We start from the raw sequence: 16,438 nt of genomic DNA on the forward strand, positions 1-16,438 counted from the left end.
AGCCAATTCGAACCGTTCGAATCGAGCCGCTTCCGGGAGGGAGTGATGGGTCGTTGCTGAGGTTCAGGCGGACCTTCCTGGAAGTCGCGGGGATCTTTGACGTCGGACGAGTTGGACGAGGTGCGGGAGTGGTTGACGATGTCCAGCATGCTGCCGCCGCCTCCGCCTCCGACGTCGGAGTTGGTTAGGTCGCCGTTTCCGTTCTCCGGCGGTTCCCGGATGATGTACATCGACGTGGGTCGGTTTTTGAGCGTGCTGTAGGACGTTTTGGTGTTGATGATGTTGTGCATCTCTTCGACGGTTTCCACGTGGTGGCCGTTGCCGTTGCTGTCGGGGGTTCCGTTGTACTCGTTGTTGTTGTTGTTGTTTGCGACGTCGACTGGTTTTAGGTCGCGGCTGAACAAGTTGGGCGATGATACGTGGAAGTTCTTTTTGGAGTAGGGTGGAAGTTGAGGTTCCTTGAAGATGGGATCGGCTTTTGGCGTCTCCAATGGGCCTTTCTCGGGGATTGAGTTTTGGCTGGGAGGTCGTGGTGCGACCCGTTTCTTGCGCATTGGGGCAACTGGCGGGTGGTGCTGGTTGCCGTTGACGCCACCTCGCGAGCTTGAGCTCAGTCCGGACGAGTCCATGGAGTTTAGCGAGTTGGTTGAACTGTATGGACTAGTGGTTTTGAGCGCTACCCGGGAAGTTCTGCTGAGGTCCGAAGAGGACACTGAGCTCTCGCGGATATTCTTCTGGTGTAACCGGAAGATGTCGCTCGTACTGAGTCGGTACTCATTGTTCTGCAGGTTTTCCAGCTCTTTCTTGGACACCAGCCGGATCTCGTTGAGACCGACCTCTCCGATGGTCAGGTCCAGTTCGAAACCCTGGTGAAAGTCGGACGGATGCCGGAAGAGGTACTTCTGGGCGTCCAGCTGCTTGTCGATGCAAATCATGTCCATAAGCGCGGCAAGTCGCGTTTTGGCCCCGATACGGGCCACGTACAGCTGGTCGCGGGGCAGCAGCACCGTGATACGGAACGTCTGCTCAAACGGTGCGTTCGTCATGGCGGCCAGCGGCACGATCTTGTTGTACTGACTAGAGGTGTCCAGGTTGGTCGTGGACCGGCTGAGGTTCGATGTTGACTTGGAAACTGCAAGAGATATGGAAGAGTTAGGAAGGTCGATACAAGGTTAAGAAGGACCAACGCACCATCTTTGTTCCGTTTGCCGAGTAGCCGATTCAACGTGGACAATCCGTTCATCTTGACGGAACGGGGAAGTTACTGCAATTGGAGCTTGCTTCTAGTTTGGGTGAAGTCGTCCTACCATAACTTATCTTTTCGGGGGTTTCTGAAAACAAAAAAAAATATCGTTGGTCATTCGATGATATCACTCTGTCGATGATTAATCCATATCCAACGAATTAACCAGACCAGAGACAATGATTCCGAGTTTGGTCCACCAAAGGTGATAAAATTGCTTCGCTGTTTGCAGAGTTTTCCCCGTGATTCGTTATCAGCGTGCGCACACAAACTGGCGCTATTATCAGCAGCACAAATTGAAGAATGTACGCGATAACGCCATTAGTGGTATGTGCGGTCAATAGAACAGGTTTACCCTGCAAGGTCCAGCGCGCAATTTGCGGGTCCGCTTATCCAATCGTTCAATTTAGATTAAATTCCATTGCGATCCTCCTACACAATCTATTTGGTGCATTACAACATTTAGTCGGGTGGACTACCCTTAGAAACTAAGCACACACTATCGAGGATAGGTTTCAACACTCAACTAAGCTAGTAGAGTGTACTTAGGTTTGAGATAAGACTTCTGAATTGAGCACACGTGATGTTTTCGCAAAAAATAGAATTCACTAATAAAAGGAAAATCCTCAAACCAAAACCTTTAAATTACTTACAAAAAATCAATCCAGAACAAACACCTGGCAAAGCACCCGTTTTTGTAGGTCACTAGAACGACGTCTAGTCCTAGAACAAACCAAACTGAGAGGACGTCGCGACGCGCCCAGCCAACGTCGTCGGCGATAAAAGGTAACTAAAAACAAAAGTCTTGTTTGCGTGTGCTGAGATAGTAGGCGCTGCCGCAGCCGGTACTGCTGCTGCTTCAGGTAAATATGAGACAGCATTTGTAGGGTGAATGTTGCTAAAATTGACCGGATTTTTTTGGGTACAAATCCAGTATAAAAAATCAGAACTCATTCCCGGGACTGTTTGCGTGATGACGTCCAACCTATTGTAGAGCTTTTAAAAGCACTTGTTGTGTTGCTGAATCATGCACTGCGTTGTCGTAGATCAAAACGTGAGCTGTGGACACATTAATGAACTAAGCAGATAAAAGAATCCTTTTTTCGAACGTTTTCAGGTCACGTTTTAGGTCGCGTAATGAATTGCGTGCTTTATTTTAACTACAAGCTTACGTGACCTAGGGAAGGGTAGCGTGAACGAATTACATGTTATGTAATGTTTTTAAGGTTAGCAAAATGTGGCATACATAAATATTGGACCACCCTAATGTACACCATGCTGTTTGGATTGAAATTCAATAATTTAAAAGCTCGGAAATTCAAATGTCGATATCTCAGCAACTAATGGTCTGATTTTCAATGTTAAAACATAAAACATTCGTGAAATTTTGCGAAAAAAATATTTTGAAATTTTTTAAATCAAGACTAGCATTTAAAATGGGCGTAATATTCAATGTTTGGGCCTTTTAAATGTTTATCTTGATTTAAAAAAATTCAAAATGTTATTTTTTCAAAAAGATTGGAAAATTTCACGAATGGTTCATGTTTTAACATTGAAAATCGGACCATTAGTTGCTGAGATATCGACATTAGAAAATGGTGGGCTGTTTGGGTGAGACTTCGAAAACTTCAATTTTTCTGTTTCATTAAGCCGCTGTTTCTCAGCAACCAGTGGTCCAATCTTCAATGGCTCTTAGACAATTTTATAGTAAATTTTTTTAACTTTTCAAAAAAAATAATTTTAGAAATGGTAACTCTTGGTCACTATTTTAAAAAATCAGAAAACTGCAAATATTTCGCTAAAATCAAACTTTCGGTGGCTATATCTTGAAAACAGAGCCTTTTATCAAAAAATCTGTAAAGTACTTTTCGATTTTTTTTCATTAAATTTCAATGTTTACCAAAAATCACTATTTTTCAAAAATTCATGACTCGGCGGCAGATTTTTTGACTATGTTTCTCTATGATTCAAAAGTTGTGGATTTTTGTCCCCTAAAACATTAAAAAAAATCTCGAAAATCAAAAAATACGTATTTTGGAAAATTGAACTATTGTGAAAAAAAGTTGATTAAAAAATGTGCAATTTTTTTCCGTGTACCTATATTTTTCTCAATAGTCCTCAACAATACCTACAACTTTGCCGAAGATACCAAATTGATCAGAAAATTCACTAAAAAGTTACAGCTGTTTGAATACGTGCCGTATTTGCAAAGAGTATTGAAAATAGAGCGCGGACTTGGAACAAATTTGTTACAAATTCATGGTACCAGCCGAAAGTACAACCGTAACGCCTTTGATAAGGCATTACTATTTTCAGGCGTTATGAAAATCAAAAGGGCTATTTTTTATCACAGCAATCCCCATATTTTTTTTCAGTGACAGTTTAAAATAAACAAACCCTATCCCCGACTCATGAAACTAATCTTCTACCACTTGCACCGCAAAAATCATCTAAGGTCCATTTAACCCCAATTCTGCTATAAAAGCATTTATGGCCGTTTTCAAATGTTAGGTCAGATTTTAAAAATCTGAAAATATTTTTATCGTGAAGATCAGAAAATTTTACAAAAAATGACGATCTGCACTTAATAGTTTGACACATTTATGTTGATAAAAAAAAATGTAAAAGGCAGTTTATTCTGCGTTTGAGAAAATTGGTCTTAAACTAATTCGTCAATCTTTTTTATTTAGATTAAATTCTAAATCAACATAAATGTGTCAAACTATCAAGTGCAAATCGTCATTCTTATGTAAAATTGTCTGATCTTCACGATAAAAATATTTTTAGATTTTTTAAATCTGACCTAACATTTGAAAACGGCCAGTTCCAGTCCAGCGTTATTCCACTTGGCCGTCGACGAGAAAGCGTCCCCTACCTGTGAAACAACTTTTTAAAATCATAATTTCCTTTTGCTGCCCGCTTCACTCATTTTAAAATAGAACATAGGCCACACCCTTTTCCTACTGCAATCCAAGTCGAGCTCCTCATTCCCATTGGCCAATCAGAGTTAGTTGATTTGAACTAATGTAAATTTCAAAACTAATGTAAATTTTCAAAACTAATGTAAATTTCCAATGAATATAATGTAAATTTCCAATGAACCTAATGTAAATATACATCATTTATCATGATACCTTTTGGTACATGATAAATAATGTAAATTTACAGAAATATTTTTTTCTGTGTAGGGAAGGCCTCCACAAAGTTTGAGCCAAATCAAAAAATACAAATAAAATCCATTTCCGGTTTTGATAGAGAATTGCTCTAAAAGCTTTTTCAACCCATATCAAGCAATCAATAGTTTAATGGGAAGTGAACAAGCAAGTTTCTATCAAAACTTTTTTTAAAACTATTTGTTGAAATAGGGCGAATTTAAATTGGACGAAAATGAACCGAGACAAACATAACATATGTTGGAACTTTTGAGATTTTATAGTTTATGGATTTTAGGACCACAGATTGAAAAAGGCCACAGATTTTCGGATTTTTTTTCAGATATTCATTAATATTTTGTACTTTTTTCAAGGTAGAGCAATTGTATTAAGGCTTTCTAGTCCGAAATTTACCAACACTTTCAAAGTGCTCGTGGTATTACAAAGAACACAGCTGATTTTGACAGACGAGTTTCTCTGCTGGGTTTGGCTATCTTTGCGTGTAAATTTTGTTACAAACTAATACACTCTCGTGCTTGCATATCTCTATTGTTTGCATCAAAACACTGGGACGAGAAGTTCCTCATTTTTGGGTTAAATTATATTTTTTCACTGGGCCTAGAAAGCCTTATAGTGTATAAAGCATTTTGTGATTCGCTGTGTTTGTTTGTTTTTGCCATTTTATAATTATGTATTTTGAAAATCCAATAAGATTAATTTTGAAAGATTTTTTGAAAAAAATATGACAGCATATTTGTTTTAATTTATAAAATTATACTAAATAATGGTTGTAAGTATTATTTTAGGTTTTATTTGAATTAATCGTTTTGAATAAAAACAAATACTTAAAGAAATATAATTGGCATTGAACAAATAATTTCTCATTTATAAATATATCTTTAAAGTAATCAGTTCTCAAGTTAGGCCACTGTAAATATTTTTCAAAGTTTATGTCGGGGCGACCTTGAATCGGCCCTGAAAATCAGGGGGCAAAAACATATTAAAAAAAAAAAACTCTCAAAATTTTGATAGAAGTAGACGTCATATGAACTGAAAACAATTTGAAATACAATTTGCTGCGTTCAAAATCGATCATAAATATTTTTTTTTGTGAAAAACCGCAAAAAACATTTCATCCAGCTTATGTATTTTGAAAACTAATTATTAAAAACAACTGGTGTAAAACGCATTTTGAAACCCTTTTTTAATTTAATCGTCTAATTTTTTTATGAGCGTAAATGCTTACATGTTCAGTATTGTTTAAATTTTCCCATTGATTCATGCTAACTAATAATCACGCAAGTACTCAAAAAGTAATTTTCCATCGATTAAACAATTTACAACAGGGAAAAAAGCAATTAAAGCGGATAGCAAAAACTCGCTACACCCTTTTCTTACACGTTTAGTGCGACAAAAAACGAAAAACGGAAGTAAACTAAAATAATGTCTAGAAATCGATCGGAAAAAATCCATGATATCGATCCCATCGAGCGATTTTGACGATCAATGGCGGTGGCGGCACGAAATAAAGGTGTACTTAAAAGAAGCAAAAAAAAAACAAAGATTCAACGTCCCACCACCCACGAGAGGCCACAGCCGGTCATTAACACCCACGCATCACCCTTCCTCTTAAGCAAGAAAAAAAAAGTGGTAGCAAAACACTCAGATGAATCCAAAAAAAGCAAAAAATAGCGATTTGATTTATCGCTTGATTGTTAGTTTTCAATTTAATATCTCTATTATCGAAGATCGCTTTCTCTCTCTTTGTTGTCGAATAATCACCTGTGCCATGGCCGGCTCGGATGCACTTGTTTTGTTTTACTTCTTCTCTTTCTTCTTCGACTGAGCTTCGTCTCTCTCTCGCACCTTTAAATCAACTAACCGCCCCAACAGCCTCCCCTCCGATGATTATGATTTAAGTCAAACACCGTACTGGTGCACAAAAGTCTGCGCAAGACGATAAGACGAAGAGGAAAACTTTCTCGCGCGGTGCATCCGCGGAATGGAGGGGTTACACAACGTTTGACAATTAAAATCAAGTCATCTGCAAACAATATGGACTCATGGCACGGGATTATGCAACTCGGCGGCGATGCAATCTGCTGAACAGCAATTGTGCTTATCGCAAAAGCTGTAAATGGAGCAAATTTGTTAGGCAAAATGAGCAAGATTTTTGACGAATCTAAAAAATGAGCAATTGTGTCACAAAACGCAACTTCTGTCGCCAACTCAGCTGGAAAACTAGCTAAGTTAACACATTTGTTTGCTAAAATCAACAACTGCGTAGAATCAAAACAAGCAACTTCTTCTGAACGGTCATATTTTTAGCTTGATTGTATTTTGAAACATGACTACAAATGTAATGGAGACACCCTGTGGGATTCTTCCATGTTCGTCACAAATTACGACATTGCTGGTAGTACACAGAAGCATTTAGCTGGGCCTGTGCCACAATGGACGTTGATTAGCGAATCAAATCACATCTTCGCGATGAGCTTTAGGCCGGTTCGCGAAGGTATTTTTCCACCAGCTACTTCCAGATGCCACAGCCCAGGGTGTAGCTGACTCGAATCTTGATACAATTTCATTGTCTGACTTCATCGAGCAGCATTGGCACGTGCATCTCTCGCGGAGTTCGGAGTAATTTCCCCCCCATTGTAATAGTGCACAAAACTACAATTACTTTCAATTTCCAAGCAATTAGAAGCTACTTAGCACAGCCGAGTTCGTGCCACCGCTGTTGCTCCCTTTTTAATTCAGCGATGGAGTTCCACTAATGCATCCGAGATATGTACTTCATGGGAACTCCACCACAACAACAGCAGTGTGAGGCTAGTGAAAGTTTCTTTTTTTTCCAGAAGTGGAATCGTTGAAAGTGCACAAGGGACGCGCGATTATGCGATTGTGGCGAATTGAAAGATGTGTTTGTACCTTCGATTAGGGTGATGTCATCAGCTTGGTTCGTGCTGTGAACGGGGGGTCAACTTCCGACGGGGAGTTGAAGGCCCATCACGCGAACACGCTGATTGGTTATTGATTTGAGATGAATGCGTGAGCATGACGTCGTCGAATGGTGGGTAGATGTCCCTATTTTGGACCCACTCTTTGAAGCCTTTTTTCAGCAAACCTATTCAAAAACTGTAGAACTTTAATCAGCTCTGGTTAGAATCATCCTTATGAAACAAACAACAACAACATATCAGTTTGTTATGACAAGCTGGAAAAGTAAAATAGTTGTTGGACGTATTTTGGACCTGGGTCGAAAATTGTTGACATTTTGTTCCATAAAGGATCGTTCTAGAACTAGGACTTCATCACAATGACAAATAATTACATAAATCTACTTAATCAACGGATTTTTTCGAAGTATGTCAAAAATTGGCACTAGGTCAAAAATAGATACGTTTGCCCGATATCTATTCTTAAACGACAAACAACATTCCGGTCATATCTAGATGGCGAGTTTAAAAAAGTAAATGAGCCGAAGTGCCAATCGATTAACAGCCTTTTGAGGTGGGTGTCTTTATCAATTCACAACTTCAAACGATAACATGCTCGAGTGGATTGCCAACGAATGATTTCGAACGGTATTATTAGAAGAAAATAGGTGGGGTTGGTATGGATCCCAAAAGCGCTTGCAACGATTATGTGAAAAAAAAACTAAAATTAAAATTGCTGTAAATTTCTAAAAACATCTTCAAATTTGTAGGGGAAATATATCCATTTTATGCCTACCCATTTTCCGCCCATTTTCCTATTTTCAGCATAGTTCTTTTTTCTTCCAGCGCTCTTTTGGGTCTGCTTAGTGCTGTCAAAATGGATGAAAAGTAGCATTTATAGAGAAAATTTCCTGGCATCACTGGCTCACTCCAACAGGCGCTGCTGGTGGTGTTAGTGGCCACCCTTAGTTCTTTATTTGCCTTCGCTTCTCGCTCGGTTTCCTTCAGCCTTCGATTGGAATGGGTCGTCAAAATTCAAACGTCAAAAGACTTGGCGCGTTTGTTTTTTTGATGGCGCTTGCTAATTATTTACATGTTTCTGGATTATTTTTCATGTGAGTGACTAGCTAATGTGCAAAAGCACATGTTGCCGGTAATTGGAAGCAATTTTAAATCTTAAGCGCTTTGAAAACGTAAGCGCAAGTGAAAAGATATTAATGGCGATTTTCGTTAAGCAGTTAACTTCTCATCTTTGGCCATTAAGTGGCATAAATTTGCGTGCTTACTTGAGGCAGTGCTGTTGCTGGTATGTTTCTAGCCTAAATAGTATTTTTGGAGTTTTAATCGAGCATCAAACTCTTCATATGACGAAGATAGGTGTTTGATAAGAAAGGGTATATTTCCCCTACTTTTTTTCATGAGTCACAATTAAAAATACTTAACGGTCCACATTTTCAGCTGAACCTCAATTGTTCACCCGAGGGTCATAATTTATCTCTCTTTCCGAACTGTCAACTCACTAATTGGGCGGTGTTAGATTTTAATTAAACTTCCCGCTGCGAGACCGACCGATCGGCAACACTGTTTTCTACTGTTAGGATAGTGCTATTTCTAAGTTGATACTAGCGAAAAGTAACCGTCATCGTCACAAAGGTTGTAATTACGGCAGAGTGTACGGCAAATTGTCGTCCCAGTCTGTGAGAAGAAAGTACAAAAGTCGGTGTGGGTTTGAAATTATGTCATCTGGCTATGAATTGAATTATAGCTATCTAATTGCAAAGTTATTTCTACTCTTTTTTTTCGCTAGTACTACGACCACCTGACCAGCAAAACGATTGTCACAAATCGCCGTCACCGCCCGGTTGAATTAGTACCTCTCCGGTAGCTAATTGCTAAAAACAACACCCTTAAAAATTTACCGTTTGCCGGCCCAACCCACCGTAGAAGGAAGCTGTCAAATCTGCGGTGCTTTTTCGCTAATTTGAACTTGACTTTTTTCGGGGTGGATGGGTTGGGTCACAAAGTAACGGTTATTTTTTTGGCTTTTATTGACTGTTTGTTTCTGAACGAAAATCGTTGAGTTTAATCAGAGTCAAAAATTAAAAGACTAGATTTCAAACATAACAATTACTTCAAAAATATTTAAAGATATCTAACATTTTGGGAAAAATCTAGACTTTTTTTTATTAGGTCCTATAAAGATATGAAACACAAAAGCTTATGGGTCATTCCAGGTCAACTGAGTACACTTTTGGACTCGACCTTCACCGATTTGGACCAAACTTGGAGGGAACGTTTATCTATCGATAGTTAACAGAAATCCCAAGTTTAGTGCTGATTGGACCATCCCTCTATTTTTGGCACCCCCCTCTTTTTTGGCGATTTTCTAAAAAACTTTTTTTTCTTTTAATCATAACTTTGCAACTATTTGAGCAAAAGACTTTCTACAGGTTGCATTTTATAGAAAATTGTCCAAGGAATTCGATAAAAATAAAATTTTAACCCTTAAATGCCCACTAATATTATATTTTATCGTTTTAAGTATAAAAATTCAGTTTTGACCAATTGCTTATATTTTTATTTGTTTTATTTTATCACCATCGTGTTCCCCGGACAATTTTACATAATAATCATTGTAGACTTCAAACTAAAATGAACTATTGACGAGATACAGCAATTTTACTGAAAAAAGTTTGATTTTGCGCAGCACTCGGAAGTTCATGGTGTACTTTTCAACAAAAAGGAATGAATCTCGCATAATTCGGTTTTTATATGTGAGAAACTTATTTCGGATTTGAATTCATAGGACAGAGTGCAGTGCAAAATCAAACTTTTTTCAGTAAAATCGCTGTATCTTGCCAATAGTTCATTTTAGTTTGAAGTCTATATTGACTATTGTGTAAAATTGTCCGGGGAACACGATGGCGATAAAATAAAAAAAATAAAAATATAATCAATTGGTCAAAACTGAATTTTTATACTTAAAACGTTAAAATATAATATTAGCTGGCATTTAAGGGTTAACATTTTATTTTTATCGGATTCCTTGGACAATTTTCTATAAAATGCAACCTGTAGAAAGTCTTTTGCTCAAATAGTTGCAAAGTTATGATTAAAAGAAAAAAAAGTTTTTAAGAAAATCGCCAAAAAAGAGGGGGGTGCCAAAAATAGAGGGATGGTCCAATCAGCACTAAACTTGGGATTTCTGTTAACTATCGATAGATAAACGTTCCCTCCAAGTTTGGTCCAAATCGGTGAAAGTCGAGTCCAAAAGTGTACTCAGTTGACCTGGAATGACCCTTATAGGACCTTTTCAAAAAAGTCTTGAAATATACTATGCAAGTTTCTTGTCTACACAAAAAAAAATGTTTTTCCGAATGTTACATCATTTATGATGTAACACTTTTGCACGTAATTAAACATTTAAATTTAAATGCAATTTGATGTAAATTTGCAACAAATTATACGTAAAAACATGATTTTTCGTGTGATTCAACCGCTTACGTCGAATCTCATGTTTACATGAACTGAGTTTACATGTGATTAATTTTTTCTGTGTCGAGTAAATTCACATATTTTTTACTGTGTATGTTCAATATGTTTTCCAGTGCACGGAGAAAAATCAGTTGCCAAAATCGTGAACAAGCATTATTGAAATTGGGAATCAAGTACAAATTGTTTAACTCTCAAAGTACGTTTATCAAAAACGTTCCATCGGATTTGAATACTTTGTTTGTGATTACCAATTTAATAAACGCTTGTTCACGATTTCGGGAACTAATTTTTCTCCGTGTTCTCCATGTTTTATTAGGTAAAATGTGAGGAACAGCATATTTGTCAGTACCGAAGTCGTACTGGATGCCAGACTTCTTACATCCGCTGTCAGAGCTTCAGAGCATGCTCCCGTATACAGTGTATATTCCTCCAGGAACTTCAAAGAACTCACCAAGCGAACAGCCTTCTGAATCTCACCACACAAACAATGCCAGGAAGTGTGGATCTTCCCGGCGGACAGCCTTCCTCCGTGCATCACATACTTAACAATTCTCCCTCAATCGCGCCAAGGTAGCCCTATCTCGACATCATCCAGAACTATTGTACCTATACTGTGAACTGTTTAGAAATTCAAATCCGGACCCGGCACCGCAGCTAATGATGGTCTGTGTGGCACGATAACTACACGCTGCATCATTGCCTTGCAGTGATATTAGCCGGCGTTGAAGTTATTTATACTAGGGTCGTGTTGACCATTGCTGTCCTGATCCCGGTCTATTCAATTTTCAATCAATCCCAGAAGATTACCCTCCAATGACGTTCTTACACGAGTCTATTTTTTTTGACGTTGACCTTTCCACCCAAGGTGCAAATCCCACTTTGTTGTTGTTGTGCACAGTCGCAACCCTGAACTTGGGCCGACTTCCAATTAACAGTGCATCGCCGTTAAGCTCGCAGCTGAAGCACGGGAGGGGGGCACGCGAGGCTAATCACGATCACCTGGTCGTCCATCCCTCCTCGTGATCGCGTTCGAGTTGCATGCAATTTCCGAGGCTGCTGCAAAGAAAAGCGGGTTTGTTGTTGAACATGACGTGCTGCAAACCACACGTGGCAGTTGCAGGCAGGTGGGTGGTGAAAAGTCGATCGTCGCACGATGCCGAAACAATAGAGTCGCTCTGGGAGGAGGTTTTGCCAGTTTTACCCACGTTGTTTACTGGAGCATGATGTTGTGGTCGTTGTAGAGCCGTCCGTCTGTCTGTCTGGCTAGTGATCTCGGAAGCTTGGGTGGTTTAACATCACCCGTTGCACTTGAACCAAGGTTTAGTACTATGAAGTTGAGAGATTTTCTAAATAAACCTCGGAAACGCTCGTTTAATATCGATTTCAACATGTCTGACCACACAGACAAAAAGAAGTTCGCAAAATCGTGAAAAAGCGTTCATGAAATTTGGTGGTTTCGAATTTCATGAACGCTTGTTCACGATTTTGGAAACTGATTTTTCTCCGTGCACCTGAACTTTTTTGGTGCCTTCGGTATGCCTTAAGAAGCCATTTTGAATCATTAGTTTGTCTATATAATTTTCAATACAAATGATGTATGAAAATTCAAAAATCTGTATCTTTTGAAGAATTTTTTTGATTGATTTGGTGTCTTCGGCAAAATTGTAGGTAAGGATTAAGGACTACACTGAAAAAAAAATGATACACGGTAAAAAAATATGATTTTTAATTCTTTAAACGAGTTATTTATTTTTGAATCACTGCTAATTTTTTTCAAAAAAACGAATATTGGTCGCAAAATTGGCCGATTTTTTCGAAAACAATATTTCCAAAGTTTTTAAATCAAGGCTCACAATTCAAAAGGGCGTAAATAATAAATGGAAAAAATATTTTTCATGATTTTTTATTTCACCTTGTCATTGTAAATTATTTTCCAAAAAAACACAACTTTTTTTATTCTTTTTATGTTCAACGGGGTATAAAACGTTTTCTTTTGAGAAAAATTCAGAGTAGGAAATAATCTTTAACCAAGCTATATATTTTTTAAATAAAAAAAAGTAAATCTTTCCCAGTTCCTGAGGGGAACACCCTTGAAGAGTATCGGGGCCGGCATTTACAAAGCGGATTCAGTGGCAGTTTCATTCTCAACTTGATGTTAACATGTTAAGGTTAATGTTAACATTCCATAGGTCGCCTCCCTAAGGTATCGTGATAAGGTCCAGTTTGTGACGATACACTACCTTCCCTTTACTAAGCAATCGATTCCAGAAGGGAAAAGATCACCAGTTGTGTTGGTCCGAGCCGGGATTTGAACCCCGATCTACCGCTTACGAGATGGAAGCGTTACCACTGGGCTACGTGGCTCGGTCATTTTTTTTAAATGGTGATTTAAAAAAATCGAAAAAAGGTAATTTTATGTAAAATCATATTTGAAAGCAAACAGTACGTAAGCGATTTTTTATAAAAGTGCACAATTTTCAAGTTAAGGCCACTCTTGAAGATTTTTTTTATGTTACAGATTTCAATTTTTAAAACGGATTTCATGATTGCCCATTTCTGAAAACAAAAATCGAATAGCTAAGAAAATTTTGCTTTGTTGTTACGGCTTTTGATCGCTGCCTTACAAATATATATTTAAAAAAACGGAAAAAGAGGTGGGCAAAAAAAGAGCGAGACGCTCAACGAGCCGGTTCACTAAAAAGAACAAACCATAACTCACAAAAAAATAGCCACAGTTCCTTTTTGAAACTCCGATCTTTTAAAAGAACAGTTCCAAAATAGAATGATTTTTAAACTTGTTTTTTTTATGTTTATAAATATAATCCAACGAAATTTTTATTTGGCCATTGAACGTGTAATTTAGAATTGATCAATACTTATAAATTAATGTCAAATTTTAAAGAATGTGGATGGTTTGATTTGATTTTTTGATTTAATTTTTGATTTTTTTTTTATTTAATCAGAATGCAGAAAAGAGTTCACACAATATTTTCTCAAAATATAATATTAGAATTTGTTTAATTTAAGCAGAAATAAACGCAATTTCGTAAAATTAAAAGTAATGTTCTCCGAAATCCGATTTCCGATCCGTTTTAAGTTTGGGTGCTCTCACCATCCAATTATTCGTATTTTTTGAATTAGAATTTAGAAAAAAGGTAGCTCAATATTTTCTTAAAATATGGTTCTCAAACGAATAGTCTCGTTTTTAGTTAAAAAAAGTTCAAACGTCATATCAAAGTCATTTAAATATCACACCAATCCTAAAATAGCCTTTTCAACCAAATTATGACCCCTAAAAAAATGACATTTTTAAAAACATTGGCAAAGTCACATAAAACAAGTAAAACTTCCAACCCATAAATTTTCTGAAATTTTAAAAGTTCTTCTTTACAATGCATTTTAAAGATCAAAAATTGGTTGAAAATGGATTTTTGGCGATTTTTCAAATCGAAGCCCGTCTAAAGGCGGGGTTGGGTTGTAGAGGGTTAAAAGGGCGGCTCATTTTAATGAGCGAGCGATAATGAGCGGCTCCTAAAAAGAGTGGTTTTGCCCATCTCAAAAAAATATATTTTTCAGTGTTGTTCATTAGAATTAGTTTTTTGAATCGCCGATATCTCGGGGACAAATTGTCCGATTTTCAACTTAATAAAAGAAACATTAGTGAAATTTTTGATCTCTTTGAGAAAATATTTTGAAAAATTTGGAATCAAGACTACCACTTCAAAAGGGTTTAAATTCAATAAGAAGCCCATCTATGCCTACAATTTGGCCGAAGACTAGCTGTTGATCACAAACTTCATTCAAAAAATATACAAGATATACAAAGAACTAACGGAATGTTTTCTAGGATGGTGTTATAGAGTTTTAGAGAAGGTAAAACATCATTAAAAAAACTGTCAGCACAATGTACAAATAAATGTTTTAGGTGCTTCTGAAAAAGGTGTAAATTTATAGGAAAAAAATTGGAGTCCATTTATAATTTTTTTATTTATTTATTAATATGAGTTTAAGGACCACTTAGCTCAAGATTCATTTGGGTCAAAATAAAAGTTTTATAAAAGTCATAACAAGTGGAGATCGGTCAAAAATGCTTTCAGCACAGCAGAAAAAAATAATTGTGTAATTTTGTCAGAAATCCATTCTCCAGAATAAAATATTTTCCGGGAAGTTTTTGACCATTATATTTGTTTCTTTTCAGATAACCGTTAATTTAGTTGAATTTTTTTTATATAATGAACATTTTTATTAATCAGTTGATCTAAGAGGGGATATTTTTTGTTCATCATAGCGAATTAAGTAGCTCATATTTTGTAAAGGATTATCGGGGAAATTTTCTAAGAACATTTTTGTGCAATTTTCAAGTCTAAACAAACAAATATTTTATCTTTCAAACACCTGTTATAACATTTAAAATTGATTTTGCAAAGGATTTTATTTCATCTTGAAAACTAACATTGGTTCCCATACTATCCCACGCTGGTATGATTTTACTTTCAATTCAGCCAAATGCGTAGTCACATCTGGAGCGTCATGTCTTCAACCCATTTTGGCAATCACGGCCACACCACTCAATGAGATAATACCTACACGCCAGCCACCAATCGAGTTTATCTCTCTGTTTGGGGAATGACAATCACGTGTGTGCCATTACTCTCCGAGTGTGCTGTGCCAACTGGTTCAAATTCCGCGCACGATTGGCAACGACGACGCCGCGGCCAAGCCAGCCCGGGCACATGGCCGGAATTTTAATTGGTTCACGACGACGCAGCGCGTGACAGGTACCCCAAACAGTTTCCTAAAGGTATTTGATTACTTGTTGTTTTTTTTTTGGTTTTCAGGATTAGCCCTGAAAGTTACGAGATAAACTGGAAAAAGTAGTTGTTACGAAATGGCTGAGGAACTTGATGATACGGCACGAACCGTGGCAGAACGCGTGCCTGTCGGACCTGCTGAAAGGTCATGTCTTCAGTGATAGCAATCCCTCCCTTTGGAAACAAAGGATCTGTGGAATCAGGTCGACCTCGACCGGCAAGCTAACCTGCGAGAACCGTTATCGTGGGAACTCAGAACAAACGGTAGAACCAATTTCAATGCGTGTCAAGGGCTCAGATGTACTGCACTGCACTGGAAACAGTTCCCCAGCGCGGTGACCTTCTTACTGCCTGCTTGCACTATACTGGCCAGCTTCGTATGATGCAAATTGCTTACTGTTGTCTTAATTGCTGCTCCGCAGCTACAACGACCCGGTGTGTCTTCATTAACATCATTCTGGACGCAACGAGCTGCTGCCAGATATCCAACTCATCATCCGCTAGCTGCTGAGCATCGAGCGAACAAAACAGTTCAAGATGCTACCTCCAGCGGGTGTTTACACAAGCACTTGCTGTTGTTGTTGAACCAAGTGAAGCTCTCAGTTGAGCCAACGTCGCAGAATTTCGTTATCTACTTGACGAGACGAACACGTGAGTGGGCCTTTGCGTGGTCAACGGTTTTGATGGATGACCTGGAGTTCTCCGAATTGTCCAGCGGAGCTGAAACAATCAACACGAGATTGGTACCTCAAGAAGCGGAAGTGTAAGGTGGTGTCTTAATTCACGCAACAACAAGAA

The 16,438-nt window shown here is 37.9% G+C and overlaps 1 protein-coding gene across 6 annotated transcripts in view; it reads right to left on the reverse strand.

The window, feature by feature from the left end:
• LOC6041189 overlaps window positions 1-16,438 on the reverse strand; it is a 141,718-nt gene that overhangs the window by 10,557 nt on the left and 114,723 nt on the right. For 3 of the 6 annotated variants that reach the window (XM_038264159.1, XM_038264156.1, XM_038264158.1), the window contains 2 exons: window positions 1,192-1,331; window positions 14-1,132 (listed from right to left, as the gene is read on the reverse strand). In XM_038264159.1, coding sequence (XP_038120087.1) covers window positions 14-1,132; window positions 1,192-1,243 — 1,171 coding nt within the window. In that variant the 5' untranslated portion in view covers window positions 1,244-1,331. Of the gene's footprint in view, window positions 1-13; window positions 1,133-1,191; window positions 1,332-1,414; window positions 1,494-1,896; window positions 2,030-16,438 lie in introns of those variants that run through there. The other 3 variants (XM_038264160.1, XM_038264161.1, XM_038264162.1) reach the window with 3 other exon arrangements.

This window comes from Culex quinquefasciatus, chromosome 3, assembly GCF_015732765.1.
Source record: "Culex quinquefasciatus strain JHB chromosome 3, VPISU_Cqui_1.0_pri_paternal, whole genome shotgun sequence".
In the NCBI taxonomy this organism is placed as follows: Eukaryota; Metazoa; Arthropoda; class Insecta; order Diptera; family Culicidae; genus Culex; species Culex quinquefasciatus.